General features: G+C 37.7%; 1 protein-coding gene across 6 annotated transcripts in view; it reads left to right on the forward strand.

The window, feature by feature from the left end:
• The first annotated feature begins 4,891 nt into the window (after positions 1-4,891).
• The window catches only part of DIAPH2 (diaphanous related formin 2), a 212,389-nt gene continuing 191,554 nt past the window's right edge, over positions 4,892-25,726 (forward strand). For 3 of the 6 annotated variants that reach the window (XM_065077866.1, XM_065077867.1, XM_065077868.1), the window contains exons 1-3: positions 4,899-5,200; positions 21,907-21,939; positions 24,392-24,565. In XM_065077866.1, the coding sequence (XP_064933938.1) occupies positions 5,081-5,200; positions 21,907-21,939; positions 24,392-24,565 (327 nt within the window). In that variant the 5' untranslated portion in view covers positions 4,899-5,080. The other 3 variants (XM_065077869.1, XM_065077870.1, XM_065077871.1) reach the window with 3 other exon arrangements.

Genomic DNA, 25,726 nt, shown 5'->3' on the forward strand with positions numbered 1-25,726 from the left:
TTCAGAATTAGCTGTGCTTTCAATTAACATTTGTGATACTGCTCAGGTTTGTAACATGAAATGTCTCTTTCTTTTAATGGTTAATATAGGAAGTTTTAATGTACCTTCAAATCACAAACATAAACTTTGTATAAATATGATAGTAACTTCTTGAGACTTAATTTACAGAAACACTATAGAATATACCATTATCACCTCTAAAAGGCCAGGAAATTATTGTTTTAGGTTAAATAAAGCTTTAGCAAGCAGGTATTTCTTGGAATTACCTTATCAGTAAGTGGATTTTCTCTGGATTTAGGTTTGCAAATAAATTGTATTTATTAAGTAGTCACACAGAGTATTTTTTTAGAAAGTGAAATTCTTTTGTCAATAGGGAATATCTATTCATACGCAAATAATGCCCTTCATTGTTTTTCATTGCGTAGTAGTTAATGCTCCTAATCCTATTTTCCTACCTGTTAAGATAAGCTACATACACCGTGATTTTCTTTTTAATATTTACCACATTCTCATGCACTGTAAACAATCTTAGACTGACTTCTTCTGAAGATAAATTCTGGGGTTTTTTTTAAATGCCTAAACACAAACAGATTCCAACTAAAACTGCAAACAGGAGGACAAAACCAACTGCAGGGATGATACTGATCAGGAAGAGAGACAAGGCAATTTGAAGAAGGTTTGTAGCTTGACAGGAGTAGTGGAAGGATTGTAACATGTTTTCTGCGGTAGAGTGGTTGTGCTAATGATATAGAATTTTTGGATGAAAAGCTGGAATATGTACTACAGGGTGACTTGGCAGCATGCTTCCTGTTTGTGGTTAAGTTAAATACTGCTCGTTTTTTCTTGTGGTAGTATAAAGAACATTTTCTTTTCCTAGTGCAGTTAGGATAAAGACTTCAACATTGCTAACTTTCTTCTTCAATACTAGAAACCTGGAAAATAGAACATTTCTCAAGGACGGCAATATGAATAGCCAGTTTGGTGATCGGTTGACTGCTGCTACTAAGCAGAAGCCTATGCCTTCTCTGCCAAATAGAAATGTTATCACTGAATTTATAAAATCTCATAAACCCAGAACCCTATTCTTTTTCAGATGCTCGTGAGTATGTGTCTTCTGCAACCTTGCATGGTTGTATTTTTTATAGGTTTGGAGGGAGGGTGCTATAGGCATAAGTTCTTGTATTGCTGAGTCAGACAGTTATCTTCAAAGGCATTTTGTCAAATTCAGATATAAAATAGTGACTGTTTTGGGGAGGCTCAAAATATCTCATGCTTATCGGGCTATGATCATTTTGTTGTAAGTTAAGTGTGTGACTTTATTTATTTTTTGAAGATGCACATTTGCAGTTTTTTGTCACTTAGCTATTGTGGTTATGTGACTAAATGTGACTGAGATTACATGCAAAACCACCAGGAGAAATGTCAGCATCTACAGAGCAGTGGCCTTTTGTAGTTACATGTTTTTAATGTCGTGAAATGATTTTTGTAAAATGCCTAGTTTTAGAATAAATTTTCTTCAGAAATTGAGCCAAGTTAAGAACAGTTTGTACAACTACTAGTTTCCACCCTCAGGCCATATTATGCTGCTCTTGGAGAGGGGCCAAAAAACTGGATTGCAAACTGATTGCCAAAATGATCTGAGGTTTGTCTGGTTGCCTTAAGCAGGGTTGTGGTTTTCTGGGGTTTTGTTTGTTTGTTTGTTTTGTTTTGGTGTGGAGGAGCTTTTCCATTTAAATTTTCCTAATTGGAATAGTTGCATTATTTCACCTCACTGCTTTTGGTTAGAATTGCCTGAGGAGTTTACATGCTCATAGGTCCTTAGTTCATACATCCAACATTTGTTTCTCAGTCCTGGAAACTGGAGAATAATAATAAAAAAAAAAGAATACAAAAATGCTGTACTATGGCTAAAAACATTTTCGAAAAGAACGTGGTAAGCATTAACTTCTGCTCAGAAGGCTGTGTAGATCTAATGATGCTTGATTCATAGTAATCTATTCAAAAACAGGTCTTCAGAAAATCCTGTAGTAATGTACAACTCAAACAGCAATTTCAAGTCACAGCTGAGCACTCTATGTGAAGACTTGCAAAATACTTTTAAGTTGGAGTTGAAAAAAAAGTGGCTAATCAAAAGTGTGCTAATCAACCAGCCATTTGTCCCAGGAGAGCAGGCAAAAGGCAGGAGGGGAAGAGGAACTAAGTTCTTGTGGGGTAGCTCTTTCATCACGATGCAGCTGTAAACTGGTGGTTGCATATCTTTCCTCCATCCCTTAGACAAGGATACAGTTATTACTGCACACTGACACTAAAAATAGTCTATGCTTTTTGTTTTCAATGTAATGTGCATGGTCTCTAAACCTGACTTCTGTGCTTTTTTTCCTCTTCTGCTTAAGATCACGAACGTGATGAGTTTTCTTCCGTCAAAAACTAAACTAACTCAATGCCTGAGTGTACATTTGCTTAATTTTCTTGAGTTCTGCCGTGTACACTTGTTTTCACTCATACCAAAAAGTATTTTTGTAATGTTATATCTGCTGCTCTTGAATTTAAGAGGTCCGTCCGACACAAAAGTTTTACTGAAGAAGATGTGTCTAAATAAGTATGAGTACTACTGTGGCAAAATCAGAACATTTGGGTAAAAAAACATCTTGAGCACTTAAGAGTTACGCTGAATGACTCATGCTACAGAGTTTGGATTAAATCCTCTTAAGTTTGTGTACAGAGATGTCAGGCAGTTGGAAATTATCTTCTGGTTTCTCTGACTCTAGAATGACTGACCTTTGTGTTCCAGTTATGGCTGCTGCTTAATACAGACAAATAAAGACAGGAAAAGAAAAAGGCCATCAGGGCTCACTGAAGAAAAAACAGATCTGAACATTTATTTTTAAATGAAACTGGCAAACTGTTGTTAAACTGTTAAACTGATGCACTGTAAGCTATAAACTGATGTAGCTGGAAATAACATTACATTGCCTGTCACTGCAAACAAGTGATTAAATTCATGATTACTTGATTAGTTTAATAATTGCCAAGTTATGTATGGTTAAGATAGCATAAACTATGCCCAAATACTCCTAAAATCAGTAAAATGAAATAAAAGGAAAACTTGTACTGAAAAGAGGTGCATCCCAAAGAAAAGTTCAGAACTGAGCAGTTTGACAGAGCCGGCCTGTTTCATAAACTACTAGCTTGTGCTACAACAATGTTACTCTGATTTTAAGACACTTGCAAGTTTTAGAGCTGTCATTTTATTTGAAAGCTGGTATTGTCAGATTTTATCAACACGTTTTCACTGTTGGACTTAAAAAAAAATAAATTATTTCAACCAATACTCAGGTAAACCTCAGAGAGTCACAAGAAACACAGACAGTTACATGAATCTCAGACATGCTTTAACTATGTGTGTATCAGACAGAGCTGGGGAAAATTCACTGTGCTGATCTTGCTTGGACTCCAATGATTTGTGGATTGTCCTTGTCCCACCAAAACAACTGTTTCCACAACTTTTCTGAGTATAACTTAACAAGCATAGATTCAGCTACACCAACACAAAGTGTGTTTTTTTCTCTTTTTGAAATAATAAAGATATGAAGACATCTGTCAACATGAGCCCTCTAATAAACAGGCATATGATCTTTGTTTCCACTATCCACACGGATACATCCATGCTGAGAGACCTTAAGTTTATACAGTGAGGCTCAGACAGCAGGATTCTGTAATCCACAGAAACAGTTTAAGCATTTTTTAATTGTTGTGAACCATGAGCATGTGTAGATGACTCAGGTGTCGGGGACTGGAGTTCTCATATTTGAGAGAAGAAAAATTAAGTCTTTTATTTGTGGTAACAATACTTCAATTTTAATGAAAACACCAGTTATCTCTTGTGTGTTTCCAAAGTAAAGTACAAGCACAGCATTGCCAGCTGCTTGAAGGAGGTGATTGTCCTCCTCTACTCTACGCTGGTGCGGCCTCATCTGGAGCACTGTGTACGGTTCTGGGTGCCACAGGATGAAAAAGCTGCTGAAGAGTGTCCTGAAGAGGGCTACAAAGTTGGTGAAGGGTTTGGAGAGGAAACTGTATGAGGAGCTGCTAAAGTCACTGCGTTTGTCCAGCTTGGAGGAGACTGAGGGGACACATTGCCCTTACAGCTTGCTCACGAGGGAAGGAGGAAAGGCAGGTGCTGAGCTCTTCTCTTTAGTGACCAATGACAAAACCCAGGGGAATGGCAGGAAGATGTGCCAGGGGAGGTTTAGGTTGGACATTAGGAAAAGGTTCTTCATGCAGAGGGTGCTGGACACTCGAACAGGCTCCCCAGGGAGGTGTCACAGCCCCAAGCCTGATGGTGTTCAAGAAGAGACTGGACAACGCCCCCAGACACAGTGTGAACTGTGGGGTTGTCACATGCAGGGACAGGAGTTGGACTCGATGATCCTTGTGGGTCCCTTCGAACTCAGAACATTCGATGCAAGGAAACACACTTAAGCCTGAGCCACCTCATTAGGAAACCGCTGGCATGTGAAGTGCCTGGGCACTCTGCACCCAGGGCTCAGCAGCTGCTGCGCGAGGCACATCAGATGGACACAAGGATTTTATCAAAAACGGCCGCTGCCGGCCACCCTGCTCTCTCGAAAGCCCCTGCAAAATGTTGTGAGGAACAACTCAGCCGGGAACCCTCGGCATAAAATCCACCTACAGGCCGGCTCCGCGCTGTCAAAGCCAGGGCCGGTCACTCCAGTTTCACACTTCACCTTTCCAACGAGCGTGTCTGTTTAGAACCCCCCATACTCCGCCATTTCCAACCTTTCCCCGCTCCCTCCCTTGGGGCGGCGGCCGCTGCCTCCGCGTGCCCGAACCGCGCGTGCGCGCCGCGCGGGCACATGCGCGGTAAGGCCGGGCGGGCGGCGCGCGTGCGTGCGGCGTCTGCGAGGCGGCGGCGGGGCAGCGGGACCAGGAACCGCTCCAGCCGCGGCTGGGAGGGGACGGGGAGACGCCCGGTGTTGCGTGTCGGTCCTATGGGGCCTTGAGGATACAGCCCCGGTGAGAACGGACGTTTGTGCTGGGGCGCAGAGCCGGTGGGAGGATGGAGGGTCAGGCGCCTCCGGGCGCTGGCGGCGGCGAGGAGCCCGTGGGTTCTCGCAGGATGAACCCGAAGCGGAGTGTGCGCGCCGCGGAAGAGGAGAGCAGGAACAAGCCCAAGCTGGTGAGTGAGCTGTGGGGCTGGGAGGGGGCAGGGGACGGCCTGGAGACAAGGAGGAAGGCGGGGGAGGAGGAGGCGGCTCGGATGCGTCTTGTCGCTTCCCAAGTAGAGAATCTGGGGCGGAGGGGCGTGCGGCCTGGGGGGTGCGGGGCTTTCACCAATTAAAGGCTCTTTTTTAAAAAAACCCATGAGCTTCCGTGGGTGTTTTTGGGTGCTCTTTGAAGAAAGAGGTGGCAGCTGGCGGGGGGCGTGCGGAGGGTCCGGCTGCGGAGCGCTCCAAGGGTGGGCGCTGACGGGAGCTGGGAATTCCCACGTTCTCCGCGCGGGTGTCGCTCGGGCGGTCCCTGCGGGGAGAGGTGCGGCAACAACACCGGCCGGGGAGCAGGACCTGCTGAGGAACCTCTGTTCTGCTCACGGTTTGAGTGAAAGATCATACGTTTGCCTTCCTCCCCCCCCCACGCCCCGCGTCTGTTTTGAAGCATCCAGAATGTTGCTGGTTATGATGTGATCGCGGTGCTTCCCACGTGCACTTCTGAATTAATGTGAAAATAAAGATTTGGATGTTGTCCAGTCTCTTTGGAAAGATTTGACAAGCTTTTGAACACAAATCCTCCTTAAGACTGTAGAGTTTGCTTTTTGATTTAAAAGATACTTCTCCGTACAGACCTGATATCTTGAAGTACAGGTACATTTCAAACCTAAAAGCACCGGATTGTATCTCACTTTATAAATGCAGTAGCAGCAAAACCAGTTAATATGATATTGTTTCTTTTTTATTTTTTGCTTGTGTTGCTTACACTTATTTGTTTTAACATTGAGTCAAATCATTTTACCTCAGTTCTCTCTCTGATGGATTTTCAAGAGCAGCAGCGTAGTGGAGATTTAAAACTTACCTGACTCTTCTTATGGACTAGACTACTACTAGTACTATTTAATTATGCAAGAGTTTTTACACATAGTAGTAAAACCAAGTCGCTATCTAAGTGCTCCTACCTTGTTTTCATTTCATTGAGTGTAGTTCAGCAGAACCTTTGGATGAGCGGCCTGAGAACTATGGTGTGATGTTTGTTTTTTTTTTTATGTCCCTGAAAACTAAGTCTTAATGCAGGTGTGGAAGATGTTACATTTGTAATGAATGATGTATTGAAAAGTTACTGAAAGTTACAACTGTTTAGAAGAATGACAGGAAGCCAGAATATGGAGTAAATTGAAGCGTGTTTGTATTAGAAGTAAGCGTGTGTATCTTAGAAAAGGTAAACAAATAGAATGTCTTATTTTGTTTTGTGGTGTTGTTGGAAACAAACTCATACTTCCTTGCGTAGGATAAATATAAATAAACATCTTCATATAAAAAGAGGTTTGCTTATATTTATATTACTTTTACTATCTCCTAGCTGAAGTAGCTGGGAAGGCTGCTTGAAGATTTCTGCAGGGAAGTGATTTAAAAATCACACAGGAAGGTGCTTCTATTGGTAGCTGAGGATAAAAACTTGAATTTTGCTCTAGCAGAGAACATTTTGTTCTGAAAGAGCTGCATAATCAAAAAAAAAAAAAAAAAAGCGATGTGAGCTCAAAAATGGATTGAACAGAACTATTTCCATTGCATGTTCTTTTCAGTTATTCTGGACTCACTGGTGTAGACTTCAATTGTTCTGTTTAGTGGAAAAAGTACATTATGTTAATATTTGACTTTGCAATCGTATATTTTTGTTTCTTAAGTGGATGATTACAGTCCAGCAGGAACATGGATGAGAGTAGTGGTATCTTGCTTGAATCAGATACCTTCTGAAAGACAGTTCTGCCCCAATATAAGATGACTTAGCTTCTGATGGCATGATAGAATGAATGGGTTGAATGGGAAAGTAGTGTGTTTTGGTGGGTGTGTTTTGTCCCTGCTCCCTCCAGTCCCCCTTCTGGAAATGATGTACACAAAAGATGTATAAAACTGACATGACGAGGGATTTACCTCTGAGGAGGAAGAAGGATGAGATTTGGGTGTATTTTAAGTTGAAGTGATGCGAGTGGGCAGCCAGATTTATCAGTTACTGCCATGGGTTTGCAAGGGAAGAGCAGGACTGTGATTGGGGAAAGACTTTATCCATTGTAGGGGAAAATAGTGTTACTAATTTTTGCTGGCTTTAATTTTAAATGATTGGTTCTGCAAATAAGATTAAAGATACATTTGGGACTTCTGTAAAGGAAACCACAGTATTAGTGCAAGTGTTAAGTTGTCACCAAGTTAGTATACAAAGTTTCTTAGAGCTTGGTGTGGAGATTTTCTTGGTTCAGCTTCGTAAGTTATAATTCATCAAGTTTGAGTTACAGTGATGAATCAACCTGCACTCTGTCAGTTTGTTGTATATAATTCAAGGAACTCTACAGTGTGCTGAGAGGAGCATGTCTCTTCTCCAGAACTTATTTCACACATCAAGTGGAGTGCTGAACAAGGGCTTGGTGGGAGAGGGTGTGCAACTGCATATGACAGAGGATTTATTTTTAGTTCCTGGCATAGCAGCAGAAATTAGGCAAGTCATTGGAAAGAAGTCTAGGGGAATGATTTTTACATGATAGACTAAAAATGGCTCTAGATGACAGGGAGCTGGGAAAGCTGAAGTAATTATTCTGGGGGAAGGCAGACTCTAGGAAAAGAAGGTGGAAGTTTTTTGTTTCCTCATGCTCTCTATCTGGAAGTAAAAGGTGGGCAATGGGCCTGCTTGATGTCATTTATTCCTGATTGACAGGAAGATTAAGGCTATCAAGAGAGAAACTGTGCTAGAAAACGATGATTTTAAGTACTTTTCTGTAAGATAATGCACACATAGGTACACACACAAATAGTTGAAGATGGCCTATATTAGAACTATTTTGTTGTGCTTTAGGTCATTTTGAGAGTCATTGAAGTTTCATATAATTTGTTGAACATAACTGCACAATGAAAATTGACTTCCAGTTTTTGTATTAGTAGTGTGTAAACTGGAGTATATTTCTAAAATCTAATGTTTGTCTTACGAACACCTTGAAACATTGCAATGGCTGAAAGAGCTCAGATTTAATTTTTTTTTCTCCTAATTTTTTGCTGGCGCGAGGACTGGAGGTGGGAATGAACACCTGATGGTTTTGTCATTATTTTACAATGTTTACAATGAAATGGGCAGAAAAAAGTTAAATTGTTTTGGCAAACAATCATCTGATCTCCTGCCAGCCCAGAGAATAGGCTGGCATGAGATGGCAATGAGCAGTTACATTCCTAACTGGGTTTGGCAATGTGCTTGTTTTGCTTGTTTAAAAGTATGCTTGTTGTACTAGGGGAAACAGACTAAATTAAGGTTGTCAGGGAGATTGCTGGGATTCCTGTGTTTGTTAATTCTTAATTTAGGTGTTGTGTGCTCTCCTTAACACTTCATTATTACATGGGAAGTATATAATTCTGTTGGGTACTTAGGAAATTGGTAAGTCCTTGAAAGTGTTGGGTCTGATTTGACATAGCTATCATAGGTTGACTGAACCCAAAGTCTTCTCAAGTTTTTAATCTTCTCAGCTGGGAAGTTGAAGCCAGGCTTTTTACAGAAATTCATGGGAGAAGAATGGGAGACAGAGGTCAGAAAGGAGCAGGAGAGATCACTGAAGAGGAGATGTGTATAAGGGGAAAAAAGTAATATGGAGGATACAAGCATTGGTTGACCAGAGACACTGGAATCCCAGTACTTGGAGGTTTTCAAGACCTGGAAACCTGGACAAAGCTTTGAGCAAGCTGGTTTGAATTTGGTGTTGCCCCTGCTTTTTTGACAGGAGTTTGGATTAAGGTGAGATAGGAATGAGATTCTTTCAAATATTGACAATTCTGTGAATGCGTACTTGAAGAGAGGTGTTATTTGTATTTATAATATTTGTGGTGCTTCCTGACTATTGGAACACTGGCTAACTAGGACTTAATATGGCCAAGGGTTTATGGATGTTTTAAAATTAATAATATATCATGTCAGTTTGGTATTAGCATGAGTAGAAATACTTCTGTGTGTGTAGTGGGTACTGCCACACTAAAAGCATGCTCCATTACCCCCAAATTCTCTTCAGGTTTGTGTGGTAGTTGTTCAGTGATAGATACTTCACACTAAATTTCTGAAATGGGCTGTCTTCTGACTGTGATGCTGTCTTTAAAAGCAGATTAAGAGAAAGGTCTTGTATAACATGAAAAACACATTATTGGGGGTAAGAGAGAGTTTATTTAGTTGGAGAGCAAGGGGATTTTGTGATTCATCCAACAAGGAGCAACTCATACTTTGTTTTAAAAGCAGAAATTGTTTATGCTTAGTAGTGTAGTCTTTTAAATCCCATGAGCTTTGAGATGAATCAAAAGCTGTGAACTCAACATTCTGACTAATGTGCTATAAACTGGCACCAAACAGTGGATAAAAGCTTTTATCAATTACTTTTAAAACAGAAGTAAACTGAGTGTGCTTGGGAGGTTCACAGCTATGGTTTCACAGCTATATTGCTCCACCCAGATCAGTGCAAGAGTTGACGAGTGCTTTAAATTTGTGTATTAGTCACTCTCGGACAGGTTATGTGCTACAGGACCTACGTCACACCATCACCTTTCACTCCTGAGGGTGTTTAACGTCATTCTCCTGTGGAGACATAGTGTGCTTTTTACACATGACTTGTTTAGATGTTTGTGTACTGCATATATGAATGATGAGTCAGGTTGAGCAGAGGATTTTGGCATCTGAGTAAAATGTATTGCATTTGAGATCATTGTGTCTCTTGAGTAAAGTCAGTGTGTGCTTGCAAAGTGTTCTTACTTCAAGTGGATGCCTGAGGAAAAAGTTGAACTGAAATTTTTGTGTTTTAGAAGACTCTTGATCTTACTGGATCAAAGTCAAGATACTGCAGCAAGTGAAGTAAGTTAGTTAGGGTGCAACAGCTAACAAAGAGTAAAATTGATGTCTTGGGAAGATCTGGTTCTGTTGCTGAAAAGTATACTGATTAGGCACTACTTCTAATATGGTAGTGCAGGGCATGCTTGGTGCTGTGTTTAGGTAGATGCTTTAGCTTTTAATGTGCATTGATATTGGCACTGTTTAAATGAGGTGATAGATACAGTGATAAGCCTATCTGTTTGCGGTAATTAAACTTCCTGAGCTACAGCTTGTAAGACAAAACTGTAGAGCTGTTCTGTGGAGCACAGGAAGCTTTGCAAACAAAGCAGATTCTACCCAGGCTATGTGAAAGACAATTACAGTGAGACCTGCAAGTGTTCGTATCAAATAGAAGTGATGTTTTCTGATATTTTAAGCACTGTGGTAGTGAATATCCAAGTTATTGAGGATGAACTTTGTTTTTTGTATTATAAAAAATAGCTGATCGTTGAGTGGGTTACCAGATGACTTAACCTGTTCTGCGTCAGTTGCAGTTCTTTAGGGGTAAGCAATAATGCCTAAAAACTTTCCTCTAATTCTTTTCATCCCTGTCTAAATTTAGAGGTAAAGTAAAACAAGAGATGGCAGTTGCTGCTGAAGCAACTGACAATTTCAGTTGGTTATTCATCAGTTTACTTGTTCAACCTTAAAACCACAAGAAGTTAGGAAATCACAAAAATAAATGTTTTTATGCAGTTCCTTACAACTTTGTATATTGTGGTCATTCTTTACATTCAGTATATTTTTAAATAATTTAGTAACTTTATTTTGGAGGAAATAAGTTTTTCATTTTAGAGGGTTATGGTAGTAGAGCAGATAATTTTGAGAGAAGATTAACAGTTGAAAGTGTTTAGTATTTGTGTAGCAATTTATGAAGTTGCAGGTAGACAAAGCTAACGTGTCTTAAACTTGCATGTTATTTTTGTATCAAACCGATCTTAAATGTAAGATCTTGTGAACCAAGTAGCTTTTTCCTACGTTATTGGTGGAGCAAGCACCTCTAGTTTTCCCACTTTCAAGCATAACTTCCTGATAGGTAGATAAGTGGAATCTTACTTGACAAAAGTGCTAATAACATAGTCTGCAAAGCAAATACATTTCACTTCTTAACTATTAAATAACTGTATGGGAGAAAAGGATGACAATTCATGTTTTTTGAGGCAGCAGTGTGGGCTAAGCAGTCTCCATACCTACCTGAGTGCTCTACTGACTTAAGTTTTTGTGTGGCATTGGGACAGACAAGACCATGAAACTGAACCAGGCAAATGCCCTCCTTTTTATTATGTGTTCTTTTTTTTTATTATTTGCTAGAATTAGTACGACTGGTGCTATGGTGCACTAGAATTCCATCCTTTTTTGTTGGTTTGTTTAATGTTCATGCACTAGTAATAAATTATGATTGTCTGATTTTCCACCATCTTCTCATGATAGGTGTTTAATTGGGCATGGTGTGAAAGCAGCACATTGTATCCACATGGGCAGATCTGAAAAGGATCTGCTATGGCGCTTACATGATATTGTAACCTATGTTGTGATATAAACCATAAACTCATCTGATTTATAGAAATTGAGAAATACCTTGGAAGTTCAATTCTGGAAGAAGCCAACACATGGAAAATGGGTAATTTGATACAGCTGCTGAAGGTATTCGGTCCACCTAGGTGTGGTAATATTTGGTCTTAAGGTGTAGCACATACTGTAATATCACCACACCTTCTCTGTTATAAACCAAAAATGTTATTAAGAGTTTCTAATAGATTCGTGCTCTTCCTGTATGAACAGGAAACTGTGGTTTTGTGTTAATTTCAGACTGTTTTGGGAAGAGTGGGAGAAGAAGTTTGAGGTAGATGCTTGTGGCAGGTGGCTTTCTTATAAGGTTTTCTTCTTGGTCCTTGTAGTGATCAGAGTAAATCACTGGAGACAATATGGCACTGGAGAATGTACCAGGTGTGCTGAATGTGTGATGCATGTTTCCAGCTTGCAAGTGTTCTTTGCATAGTATTATCAGATATGGAGGACATAGAAGATGGAAGAATGTTTTTATTACTAAAAAATATTTTCCATTTGTCCTTCATAACAGTTCTATGTATTTATACTTGTTTTGAAAGCATAGAATATAAATGTAAAAGTCACTAACAGAGTAAAAAAAATGTAATTGGAAAAAGTCCTGCCTTCTATTCCTCAGTGATTTTTGTGTATATGAATTTGTATATATATATATATTTATTTATTTTATTTTATTTTTTTTTTAAAGAAACATACTCTTACTGCTCTCCTAATTGTAGTGGAAGTATTAAGTTATGTCCTTATAACAAAATCAAATTAACATATTTAGTTTATGTCTTTATGTGAGAAGTAAAGGAGAACTCGCCTGAGGAATGTGAAACTTTCAGAGGAGTGCTGCATAGTAGTTTAGAACACATTTCTGAATAAAAGAAGCTAAGTTAGAGGCAGTCAGGGAATAGCTCTGTAGCATCCCAGTACTGGGAGCTACAGGACTGTAGCTGTACAGCCAGTAAAGCAGCAATTGTAATTTTAGATGATGTAGGCCAAGGAAACTGCAGTAAAAGTACTAGTGGATACAGGTTGGCCTGAAGGTACATGGGCTTATTCTCTCCTGTTTCTTTGTTCAGGGTTTAGCTAGTGAAACGTCAATGACTTAGTCCTGTATGCGATGACATCAACAAAACTGCACCATGATGCGTATCTAGGTGTGAAGATAACAGGAAATAACAACAGACCTTAAATGTTCTTGACTACAGCTTTTTGTAAACAACTAGTTAGTTATGTTGTGTTTACAAGTGGCTCTGTATAAATTCACATTGGTCTCAGTACTAAGCCAACATGAGTTTCACTAGATTTTAGGCTATTAACAGATTCAAGTAGTTAGTTCTTGTATGGTGTTGCCTGTTTTCTTGTTACATTTTTGTTTCTTCCTAGTCTCCTGCTGTGAATGATTTTTTACTTATAAAATTGGAGTAACTTCTAAAATACTGTGGCTTTGTAATGGATCTGTGCTGCATGTTTGTATTTGTAATTGTGTGAGTGCATAAACAGATAAGAACTTGACAGTTATTAATAGCTGAGATGGTTACATGCAGTGTTCCAGTTGCATTAGGAGAGGTAAGTATTTGCATAAAGAAGGAAAAAGGCAACTGCATATCAAGCTAAGCATATATGCTGATGCCATATACATTTTAATTTTTGTGGCAGCCACATTTAGAGGGCACCTTAAAAACAAGAGGTTTATATACACATCTGAAATGCGAAGGGTAAGCCCATGTTGGCTTGCCAAGTTCAAAAGTTAGCAGATGAGCTCAAAACCGAGATACTTCAGCCTGAGTCTGTCCCTCTTTGCAAGGCATATGGCAGGCTTTCTGTCTAATTTTGTATATACCAAAGTAAAATTTGAATGCAATAAGAGCTGTTTTCATAGTAGTTTTAAGTCTTGTCTTGTAAAAGCGTTAGCCACAGACTGGGTGAACTAATAAATGTGATAGAGTAGTAGAAGTTAGTTTATAACCAGACTTGAGACAGAGTTTGCAACAAAACGTTCAACAATGAAATAACCAATTTTAATCCTAACTTTTGTATCAATGCAGTGCTTTATTTCTGGTACTGCTATCAGTCTTAATTCTCATAAAACCAGATTCTTTTTTCGTTTGTTTTGTTATATTAAATAATGGGGCAGCAAGAACTGTTGCTCTCAGGCAACCCACTTTACTACAACTGCTTCAGTTCTTCCTCTCTACTCTATGTCAATTGGATTTCCCTCTGCTTTATTCTCATCAACAGAAAATAGTGAGATGGGGAAACTCTTTTTCATTTAGCACACAGTTTCTTGACTGAGCTAGAAATGTACCAGGCAATGTCTGCTGCAGCCTCTCTAACCTTTACAGCCCTCCGTTCTCTACTGTTCTACTGTCTTCCAGCAGTGCAATTTCAATTTCATTCTGCAGTTTATTTACAGCTTGGTGGAAGCTTTCCCAAACTAGAAATGTAAAGGTTACAGCAGTAGACTTTGATAAAATTTCCATCTGTAAACCAGATATACAATTTTAATTTTCATATTTTACAAATAGGCATTCACATTTGAACTTCAGGCAAAGCTTGGGTGGCTAAGATAGGCTTCCTAAATCTGTTAAGGTCACTTTACAGTATTCTGAATTTACTAATTCCTGAATGATTTATAAGATAAGCAGTAATCCCATCAGTTAACATTTTATATTTAAAAACAGTTGTTTCATGCATTTATGGGAAAACATTTATAAAACTTGTGTGGGTGTTCGTGGGTAACTTAGGCACACACCACACTTGAATATTATGATAAGCCATCATTTTTGCCTACTTTCTCCTCTAGGAGAAGATAACAGATTCTATGTAACCCATCATAAGCATTTGTAATCTTGTCAATTCCTGTTACTTCTTAACAGGGAACCTCACTTGTACTGAAGTCAGATGATACTATTGGCTTCCCCATTGTTATGTAAAGTATTATTCCTCTCTGCTCACATGCTGCTTCATTTCCTACTTCCATGAAGGACAAATAATCTTCTCACAAAGCTGTTATAAACAGGAAAGAGTACGAAACAGAACAGAAAACTGTTGTGTGTATCACAACAGTTATAAATTCAGTTTAACCTCATATGTCTTGACTATGGTCCGTGCTCACTGAAATTACTCAACCTAGAATTTCTGTTCTTCAAAGTTCCTTGCTATGGCAGCAGCATTGCTAATTTTTCTGTATCTTTGTATCACATAGTTTATTATTAAGGGAGTAAAAAAAGCAACTTTACTATGAACTTTTTTAAAAACATAGGGTTCAAATATTGCTCTGATCAAATACTTGCTCTTTGCTGGTAAGTCTGTGTCTTGGAAGACAAACAACATTATTCTAAGTTGTTGTTGACATGATCCCTGTGACCATATGTTCTGAAACTGCTGGGTACAGACAAAATGAATAATGTTCACAAGTCATTCATGCTGCTTTGGCTCACTGCATCCCTACCACTGCCAGTTCCTTTGTGGGCTGTGTTTTGGTTGGTTGGATTTCGTGGGGGTTTTCTTACTATTTAAAACACAACCCAAACAAAACAAATACACGTCATCTCTTCCTCAAAGTCTATGAAAAGTAAAATACGCCATTTTCAAGGAGCTGCCTGGTATCCAATGAGGCTTTTCACTTTCTGTCGACTTTTGTGACTTGCTGTGGGTCTTCTGCTTAGTTCTTAAGTGTACGAGTTCTCTCCCAACAAATCCGTTCTACCAGCTTTATCCTCTCCTCAAATGATATGAGAGGAAAAATCAATTGGACTGGGATGCTTATATTCAGTGTTTACTTGTGCAAGAGCAAGACTTGTTCAATGAAACCAACAGCATACTCAGTTAAGAATCTTCCCTGAACTATCTCTGCATATGACAGGAAGTACCTAGAAACTGAGCCTGTCACTTGTGCAGGGGCATCAGGCTGTACTGGCATGTACTGTGAAATAGGAAGCAAGTAAGTAGGAATGGAAAAAAAAATGTGTAAAAGTACTGAAGAGCTTTCTCAAAGCAGTTTCTGCTTTATTTTTCAGAATGATTTCAAAAGAACTCTCTCACTGTTAACTGGTCATTGCTCATCCTGAAAGAAAAACCTAGGTTTCAGCAAAAGATTAATCCCAGAATCAAAGCATATAATTGTAGTTAAAAGGCCTACATATCTATAAAAGTGTAAAAACAAACTAAGACTGCACTTCAGTAAGAGTGAAGATGAACCTTGTCACAATAAAAAGGTGTCTTTCTTTAGGAAGTGAGGTATAAAAGGAGCCGATTCTCACTACTCTTAATTGACCAAACTCTGTAGCTTTATAATAGCTTTCACTCTGAGCAGCTCCACAATGTATCTAAATGAAAAAGATCAGCCACTTGCACTCAGGAGAGCCTGGAACAAGAAAGGAAGATGAACAGTAATTTGATGCACATCAAGTATTGCTGTCTATCAAAACTGGCTTTGTTCCCCTGCTACATTGAAAGCCAAGAGCTCAAATCCACTGCTTATATCAAAGTGTAAAATTGAGATATAGTCCGCACTTTGTATATCAAGAATTGTTTTGACATAGTTTTTTCCAGTTTAAATGTTCCAGAATGTTTCAAAAGCACTCCACAATAATATACCAAAAATGCAATAGCCATGTTCCCAAAAACTCAAAGCTCAGAAGCCAAACAATTGCATTTTTGAAAAGCAAGCAGCAGAAGCTGAATATGGTACTGACAGGCAAACTTGACAGAAAAGCAACAGGCATCTAACCAGTACTGTAAGCATCTAAACCACACATTTACTGCACTAGGAGCTGTTCTGTGTTCATTTTTAATGAAGTCCCAGAAGTTGATCCAATAACTTTTCAAGTGACCAGTTTAGCAAGTGATCTCTGTCTGTCTTCCTAGGAAAAAACACTTTGTAATTTTCTTCCAAACCAACCAATTTGTTTGGTATGGTTGCAGTAAACAGGATGTGTTGGTACTGATAAACAGTCCTGCCCGTTGCCAGCACAACAGCAACCACTTGGACAGACAGCTTCTTGTCTAATAAAGTGTATCTGGCACTCTTTACAGGCACCAAATATGTGTACAGAAACCTACATGGGTATATTAAAGGATTTTTGAAATTATGCCAATGCACTTGTAATCTACTAACATTTTACTAAAGGAAGCTTAGGGGGTGCAGCTTTTGAAATAAGCTTTCTTATCAAGCAAAGCATGAAATGTAATTGGCACTCAGCTATCTGAATACTATTTTTTAAATCACAATGTTCTTCAAGAAAGGCCAGTAGTGTATCCATTACCAAGATTATAGATTTGAAAGTGAAGTTATTTAAACCCAAAATAAATGCAATGCTAGTCTTCATATGACCCCCCAATAAAATGTATATAGCAACAGTGCATATGCTTAGCTCTATTATTCAAGTACATGAAGATTTAGAGTTCCCTTACTTATTTTCCCCATTTATACTGCTGACAATTGGTGCAGTCTGATGTTCTGTATTCATATTATCAAATATGGCTTCTTTCTTTTATTTTCTTTATGCAAATATTTAACTGTTCTAGTGCAATTGAGATGCTGCCTGTAACATGTGAGGTCTCCCCGGAGGTACCTGTACTTCCTATGCAGAAACTTTGTATGAATTTCTGTTGCTACACTTGTTTTATAGTGATTTGCCAGACTGCCCAGAATCCTTGAAGTGGAAGATTCTTAATTACACCTTTTCTTGCTGTAGCCGTGTAGCCATGGAGTTTTATACCTGTTTATTTGTATGAGTTGTGGTTTGTGGTTTTTGGTTGTTGGCTTTGTGTGTTGTGTAGTGTGTTTTTTTTTAAGATGTGTCCTATAAAACCCTTTGGTTAATGATTATGCAATGCCACAAGCACTTCTAAAATAAGTATGAAAACCAGTGGCTAGAATTTCTGAATGAAACTGTAGGCTGCAAACTAAAATAAAAAGGTTTAAATCTTCATTGTAAGGTCAGGATTTGCAATGTTTTTTTAACCTCTGTAAACATCTTGATTAGTTAAATATCTCTTAGGACATTAGACCTGTATACTGAGACTAGTAAGCTAGTGTGCACTTAATAAAAGCAGTGTTGCAATATTTGTTTGTAGTGAAATTTGTGAATGGAATGTAGACTTGGCTCTTTCAAAAGTCTAGTTTGTAAAAGTTGTAACTAGCAAACTGTTGCTTGGTAGTTTTAGGTATGGAATTTAAAAGCTGTATAGCATCCTGAAGAGAGACAGTTTATCTGTACTGAAAAGCAGAAAGCCAGTGTGTTCAATAGGATTAAGGTGTCTCTGGTCTCTTTTCCTCTCCCTCCTGTTTGGGACCAGTGCTGAGGCATTTTGTCTTCTAGCACTGTGATTAAAGAATTGGTGCCCTCTGCTGTTAGTGATTACCAGCTTGGATGACCCTCTTGCTTTATTTAGCATGAAGAGTTGTCTGACTTCTTGTCCTAGTATTGCTCATTTTTGGATGGTCAGTCTGCTGGGGAAACACGTCAAGTAACGGGGGAAAAAGAGGCAGTTTTCTGAGGTCTAACAGCACTGACTCTGGGCTGTCAACATGAACAACTTTCTAGCTTCCCTGTGGCAATCTGGTGTGAGGTGTCCACATGATCCTTGGTTTCACATTGTAGTGCCACAGGGCATGTTTACCTTCATGGTCAGGTTATAGATTAAGCTTTAGTTTAACAATTTAAATAATGCATATTTAAGGAATTTGTGAAATGAATAGCTGCAAAGCAAACAAGAATTTTCCATGTGGTGTCACGTAGACTAAACATAAATGTGCAACGATAGTGACAAAACTATTAGTGCTGCTAACTTTGAGTATCTTTGATATACCACGCAAACTACAACAGTCATTTCAAGTTCTTTTTTTGAAAGCATGATAAATGCTTCTTGAAGTGCAAAAAAATTACTGTAAAGCGTACACTTTATGAATTGTATTTTCACTAATTTTCTTAGTAATGCCAGGTATACTTTGTGGATAAAGATCTTGAAAGTTGTAAATGAGTGTGTAGTTCTAGTTTCTGCACGCCAGCTAATGTGACCTTGTTATCTTTTCACAATTTCCTGGGCACCTTTTTACATTAATTACAAAATTGAATATGTTAACAGATGGTTAAATTGTTTAATAGGAATGTTACTCATCCTCTGTACTGAAAAACATAGGTTGTTGGAATGAATTCTGTTTTGTGGCTCTAAGACATAGAATTAAATTGCACACAACTTTTTGTACCTCAGCTATTAACCAGTTTTGGGTTTTGTCCCTTTAAACTCCCTTGGTTCAGGTACTTATATGGGAAGTTATTCCCTCTGTAGTTGTGTTCAAATCTGTTTATAGCCAGTTAAAAATCACTTTGCCTTGAGCCAAGTTTTGCAAAGTTGTTTGTGGGTATTATAGTTCAGGTAAATTTTGGAAAACAATCATATTACCTTAGTTTAAAAACAAGAAAGTTAAGGTCACATTTCTGTTTGTTACTTTTGGAAAACTAGGATAACTAGTAGTGATTGGAGCTATTATCTGAAGTCGTAGCATGTGTGCAGAAGGGGTATTGTAACACCCCGTTATTTGCCTGAGCAGTGTGCTCTGGAGTGAAAATTGCTGTTAAGTTTAGAAGTTACCCAGCTGATCGTTGTTTCATTATACATGTGGTAGACTGAGAGTTTCTTTTCATTTTATTTTTGTAGTGGACGTTGGAGTCTTCAGTGCAACAATTAAGAACACGGCAAAGTAATACTTAAATATAGCGTAAAGATAATTAACCCGTGCTAATGCACCGTAATTTACAACTCATGGCCAGATCAAGTGATCTTGAAGATTTTATTAACACTTAAGTTAGAAAAAGATTCAAAAAAAGTAGACTTGCTGTGAGTTTTGCATTAAAAGTTAATGTAATCATCTCAAGTTGTTTAATTCTTTGAATGTTGATGTTGTTACTGCAGAAGCCTGAACTGAGCTTGGATGAGGAAACAGTGATTTTTGTTGTTGTTGTTTTTTTTAATATCAATAAACATAGTGAACTATGGTGAGAATCTGTCTGTTTTTATGTGCAAGGTTTCAGTTACTCTGAGTATTAACATGGCTGGGACTGTTTTAAGATGAAAATGCGATGAAGTTGCATTGATGCTGTGATTTTTGTGTGCCTTATTGTCATGATCTGTCAGTACTTAAGCAAGTAGTAGGATACTTACAGTAAGGAGGACTAAATAGAAAGTGATATTTTCAGCTATTGATGGACTGGAAAGACCATGTTTGAAAGGGAGAAGCTCTGTCACTTAAATCTTCTAAGTGAAGAACTAAGTAAATCAGTAGGAAATAGTTCTTTAATAGAGGGGTTGAAGATGTTCCATGGTTTGTGGTGATATTAAAACCAGGGAGAGATGATATGCTGCTGTCTTACATTGTGTGTTTATATGTAACAATATTAATTTGATAGCCCTTATCTGCAAATGTTTTATCATGGAGATTCTTGCAAAACCTTTGCTTTTGGGCCATTTCTATAATTGGGGAGTTAGTGTCTTTAACAAGCTAGGAAAGAGTTGATTTCTTTTCATCTTGTGGTGCTCTGGCTGTCTTACAGATGGCTGAAAGAATAAGATATTGCAGTTTTTGTAGACAGACCTCTAGCATTAAACTTCCTTCTGGGGAGGTAAACTACTTGGGGTTTATGCTCTTAAATCAGACTGGAAGCATGATGTCTTTGTTAGTATAAGAGACTGTCAAACTGTGTGTTGATGGGAATCTGCAGGTACATAACTACCTTGCCTTTGCCTTCAGCTACTTGTTCTACCTGTTAAATGTGTTGCTTATCTCAAGTAGTTACTGGCAGCAGTGGAGTTTATGCACTATAAGCAGATCTAGGAAGTGAGCTTGAGATGCCTGGAAAAATGCTGTGTGGTATCTTGCTTTAAGGTTCTGTGTTTTGCCCAGAAGAGTTTGAGTGACACATGCAATATAAATATAGAGATGGAGTAGATTATCCTGTTCCAGGTTCTGGAAAAGATTGACAGTACTTAAAAAGGGTAAAATAAATATTTCTAGTACAAATATCTGCTAAAACAGATGCAGAGTGTTAGAACTTCTTGGTTACGTTGCTGTCTCTGGGTTGACGTCATAGTTAGGCTTTACTTCATTTGAACTCCTTCCTCAAAAACCTACATTAAAAATCAAAGGTCCTTTTTTGATTTCAAGATTACAGTATTACCTCCTCTTCTGTCTCCATACTACGTTCAGGTAATGAAAAGACAGGAGAGATGGAGCTGTAAGGAAGAGATTTGAGATATGGTAGGAAGGTGGTGTCAACATCTGTTAACAGTAGTATGGAATATTGTCTTGAGGCATCTTGATCATTTCAGCTGGTGAGAGCACAACCAAGGAATCTGAAATCTTGCTGTCCAAGAACATAAGGCTGCTGTTTCCAAACCAGTGACTTGCGGGACTGTCTCATTATGGAGCAACTAACACAGTTTTTCATTTACAGCAGTTATTTTTATTGCAGACTTCCTGCCTGTCTCTCTGAAGTTTTAGACCTTAATTACCTATTCATGACTGCTTGATGTAAAATGAGCAATATATATTAACTGACTGCTTCCTTGACAAGATTATTGATATTTATATGCAATATAGGTTGCTTTTTTGGCCATGACTAAAAATGTAAAGTTGGTGATATTTGTCAGCAGGGTTTTATTGCTGTTAAGGAACAAGTGAGAAGGTACTAGGAAGGGAGAGGTAGTAGTGACTGGTTTGTGCATCATCGAGATACTGGATTTAACCGGTTCCTTGATCATTTTACATTACTCAGTGTTAAGGAGAAGTTGGCAGAAGGCTCAAGAAGCTGGGACACAGGAAGAAATTCTCCTCAACTCTCTGAGTCTCAAAAGCTGTCAAAACTAAGAGTGTCATGTAACTATCTGCTGACTGGCTTTGGGGTCCAATAGTCCACGTTTGTTTTGGAAAGCTTTCTAAGAGATCTTACTGCATTTTTTGTGAAAAAGTGGGAGTTCTAAAGCTATACAGATTCCAGGTTCATGAGTTAAATAGTCAAAAGATAAGGTAAAATGGGTTGCAAACCTGCTTTGTCACATGCAAAAGATTCCATGTTCATGTGTCTGCAGTTTTGTTAGGACAGTTACTGCAATTTGAAGTGCTTTTTAATGTTAGAATATGTGGTATATAGACTACTTAATTCTGAAATAGTAGGTAACACTGTCTTTTTTTCTTTGATTTATGTGTATGTGTGTGTTTCTTTTTAATAGAATATTCAAATAAAAACTTTGGCAGATGATGTGGTAAGGTCTTTGTCACATCTTAATTTGCAATGGTAACTCCACGCTGCATGCTATTTTATTTCAAATGTTGTGGACAATGTAACATGTTCTTATAAGGATATAAAGCATTAGATTTCAGAAAATTTGAGTCACTATTCCTAAAGATTTTCATTTGCAACCTCAATTGAGGAAAAGTAATAAATTAGATGTATTTGGAGAAGCTTCTTATAATCACATTGTAAATACTTCAGTAATACTGTGGATGTGTTGAAGCTGTTATTCCATAGTTCAAAGTGTTATTTCTCTTGACCTTCTTTTCAACAGTAAAGGATCCACAGTGGTTCTTCAAAGTTAGTTGCCACATCATTCAAGTGGAACCATTTTGGGTAATAAGGGTGTACTGATGTCAAACAATGAGCTTGTATTCAGTGTCACTAACTTTATAATTCTGAATACTTTGAAACCTGTTGCAAAGGATTTTACAGAAACTTATATCAAAATTGACTTCATTAAAGTTGCAAACTTTTATTTTCTATATCTAATAGTTAAGCCACCTGGGCCACTTATTTAATCATCACTTACTTATCTGAAATTAAGAAATTGTACCTAGTAATCATGTAGAAGATTGGTTTATGGCTTTAAAGTGACCAGACCATTGCAATCTGATTAAACAAATTAGTTGTTAATAAGGTACACTTGAAACAGATCATAGTGTGGTGAAATTGATCTTAAATGGATTTTTTTTTTCTTTTCTTTTTTTTTGTTACTGCTGAATGGGCACTTGAATGTAAGTGAACAGTTAACCTGCATTTGATGTGTATTGACTAATTTTGGATACTGCCTTTCAGGTATTATGCCATCTTTGGCCTTTTCATTAGGCTATGCCCTAATTTTAGTTTCAAAAACTGGAAACTGTTCTAACAAGGAAAAAATGAGATGAAAATCTTGCCTTGTTAAGGCTGTTAACATATCCTTGTAGGGAATGTGTTTCTGTCCACAAATGTAATACTTCTAAGCAAGAAGAAAACCCAAACCCAATTCCCCTCCCCTCAAGAACACAAACAAACAAACAAACCTCCAGAGTTATTCAAAGGGTCATGCAGCTTATCTAGGGGTACTTTCTCTAAAACAAATAGTCTTCTTGTATCTCAAAATAAAATAAAATAAAACAAACCCAAAAGGACAACAACAAAGCAAACCCCATAACAAAACCAGAAAAGGAAAGAAAACAACAAAAAAGAAAGAACCTTTCTTCCCCATATTTCACAGCACTTGGTCAACTTTCTCCCCTTCTGACTGGACTAAAATGAATCCAAATTTCCTACGAATGAAATATTCCATTACACTTTTCATACCTCATAGTAGTTGTTTAATTACAGAAAATAGAAATTTTGGGTTACATGTCTTCATAGAGATTGCAATAACTGCAATGAATATTGGTAACCCTACGTAAGCTGCTGTTAGATGAAAGCATGTCTTCATAAGGCTGTTCAATGCCTGAAACAAATACAGCAGTATTTGTTGATGGAAATGGTTAATTCAGAAAAATTAGACATAATGTTCTATATATATGTGCTATAGACATCATGTTCTCAAAATGAACATGTTTATATAGTTAAAGACAGTATTTATAAAATAAAAAAAAATTCTAACTCCAGAAAGAGTTATATATTAATAAAACAATAATAAATGGCCTTATAAGGAAGGTGCTCTGGTTGTTTTCAATATTAACAAATTAACTGAGTAAGCATGCTTTAGAAAAAAAAGGTGGGGGTTTGGTATAAGGCATAAAACAAGTTGACCTTAACCAGTGAAACGTTGTTGCAGAACGTATGATATGCTTTCACTAACGCCTGGTTGTGTATTTAACTATGGGTGGCTGCTTCTCTGCAAGTAATCCATTACCTGGCTTTTTAAAATTTTGCACTAATTTCAGGAGTCCGTACTCAAAAACACTTCAAGAAATTGTGAACTATGCTTGGAGCATTAATTCCTCTACAAACTTTATTTTACTTTAGCAGGATTTTTTAATAAGCCTGATGAACTTGTGAGTACCTCCTTCCCAACGCTGGCTTTTTCACTTGTCCTCCAAAGACTTATAGCTCTTCAGGTGAAGGAACGCTTGGACATTACCTTTGTGGTACCATATTTATTCACTATCAGGATAATTAGGGAGTAATTTGAAAATATGAACTCAAGATTTTTGAAATGCTAAGAGTTTAACATAGGTACTTTTGAAACTGTGAGACATAGTTGTATCCCTTTTGCATGTGACTTGTCATGAATTTACTTTAAATGTTGTTGTCTTTCTGTGAAAAGTAATCTCTGAATGTTTGTGTATTTTTACTTACAGTTCGATTTGAGTTTTAACTCTGCTGCTTGGATTAACTAAAAATGTGTGTATTACTGCCATGTAATTGGCTGCTTTCCTGTATTTCTGTTTTTGCTGATTTTTAAATGGATGTCTTTGCAGCGTGACAGAATAACAACCTTCAGAAAAACAGTGAAAAAAGAGAAGCCTCTCATTCAGCATCCTATTGACTCTCAACCTTCTATAAGTGAAATCCCACTTGCCCAGGCACTTGTTGATGAGCGTTGCATGAACTTATCAGAAAAAGAAGTTATGGATCTCTTTGAAAAAATGATGGTAAGATGATGTGCTAGATCATTTTATGGGATTTTAATTTGTTTTCATGTTGGCGTTTGTTATGTAGTAGTGATTTTTCACATATTGTTGTTTTGGAAGTATTAACTACTTGGGAGGGCATAGCATAGGCCTGATGGACTTGTCTAAATTGGCACATAAGCAGTTGAGTAACACGCAGAATGTTAGTAATATACGTTTAAATTACTTGGACTGTTTCTAACAGAGAAAGCAAAGACAAAAAGCCAAAAATAAAAAGTTTAAGCTGTTGAGTGCTTCATTAAGATAACCTCTATAGACCTTAGTTGCAGTAGTTAGATACTGCTGTTGAAGGATAGTTTTTACTACCTAAATAACGTTAGAAAATAGTAATTTCAATAAGTAAAATCTTAATGTATACAAAGCTCAATTTTTATATCATCTTAAGATCTCTTGTCAGGGTTCGTGATTCCCCTCACAGGCAAGCTTTGCTATTAGTAATAAAGCAATAATCTTTTGAAGTAGATATGTTATTAAATCTGTCATATGCGTTGGTGTCCATACATGAAGCGTGATATTTTGAGTATTGTTGGGAATAGTGTTTTCTGTATCATTTTTTGAGATTGTAAACTTTCACACAGTCACTATGGCCTAAGAATGGTCCTGTCTTGTTGTGTAGGTTTACTCTGTTCAATGAAGTGAAGCTCATTTGAAAGACTGGATCAGTGTTAACTAATACTTGCTTGATTTGCTTGTTAGATTAAGGGATTTATTTTTAACTTTTCCAAGTTATGTTAACTGAAGCAGACAATAGTTCTGTCTTCCAGAAACGAATAATTATTTGAAAAAGCTATTATCTAATAAGTTGGTACAGTAGTATTTATTGGTCTTAGTTCCTAATCTGAAGTTGCTTTGACTTTTAATGGCAAGGTCCGTCATGACTAATGATGACTGCATATTTTGTTTAATCAGTTATTAAGTTGAAACAGGTATCTTTGGATTAAATCTAGTAGAATATTTGAATTTTTAGGTTACTTTAAATACATCAGTTGGAACACATTCACATCTACCCCTGCCACAAGCTAATAATCTATGTAATAACAGCCTTCTGATTAGATGCTGCAGAAATTGTGTCTGTTGTAACAAGACTTTATAAAAAACCCCACAGAAACTTCATAAAAGTTA

Source organism: Columba livia, chromosome 12, assembly GCF_036013475.1.
Source record: "Columba livia isolate bColLiv1 breed racing homer chromosome 12, bColLiv1.pat.W.v2, whole genome shotgun sequence".
In the NCBI taxonomy this organism is placed as follows: Eukaryota; Metazoa; Chordata; class Aves; order Columbiformes; family Columbidae; genus Columba; species Columba livia.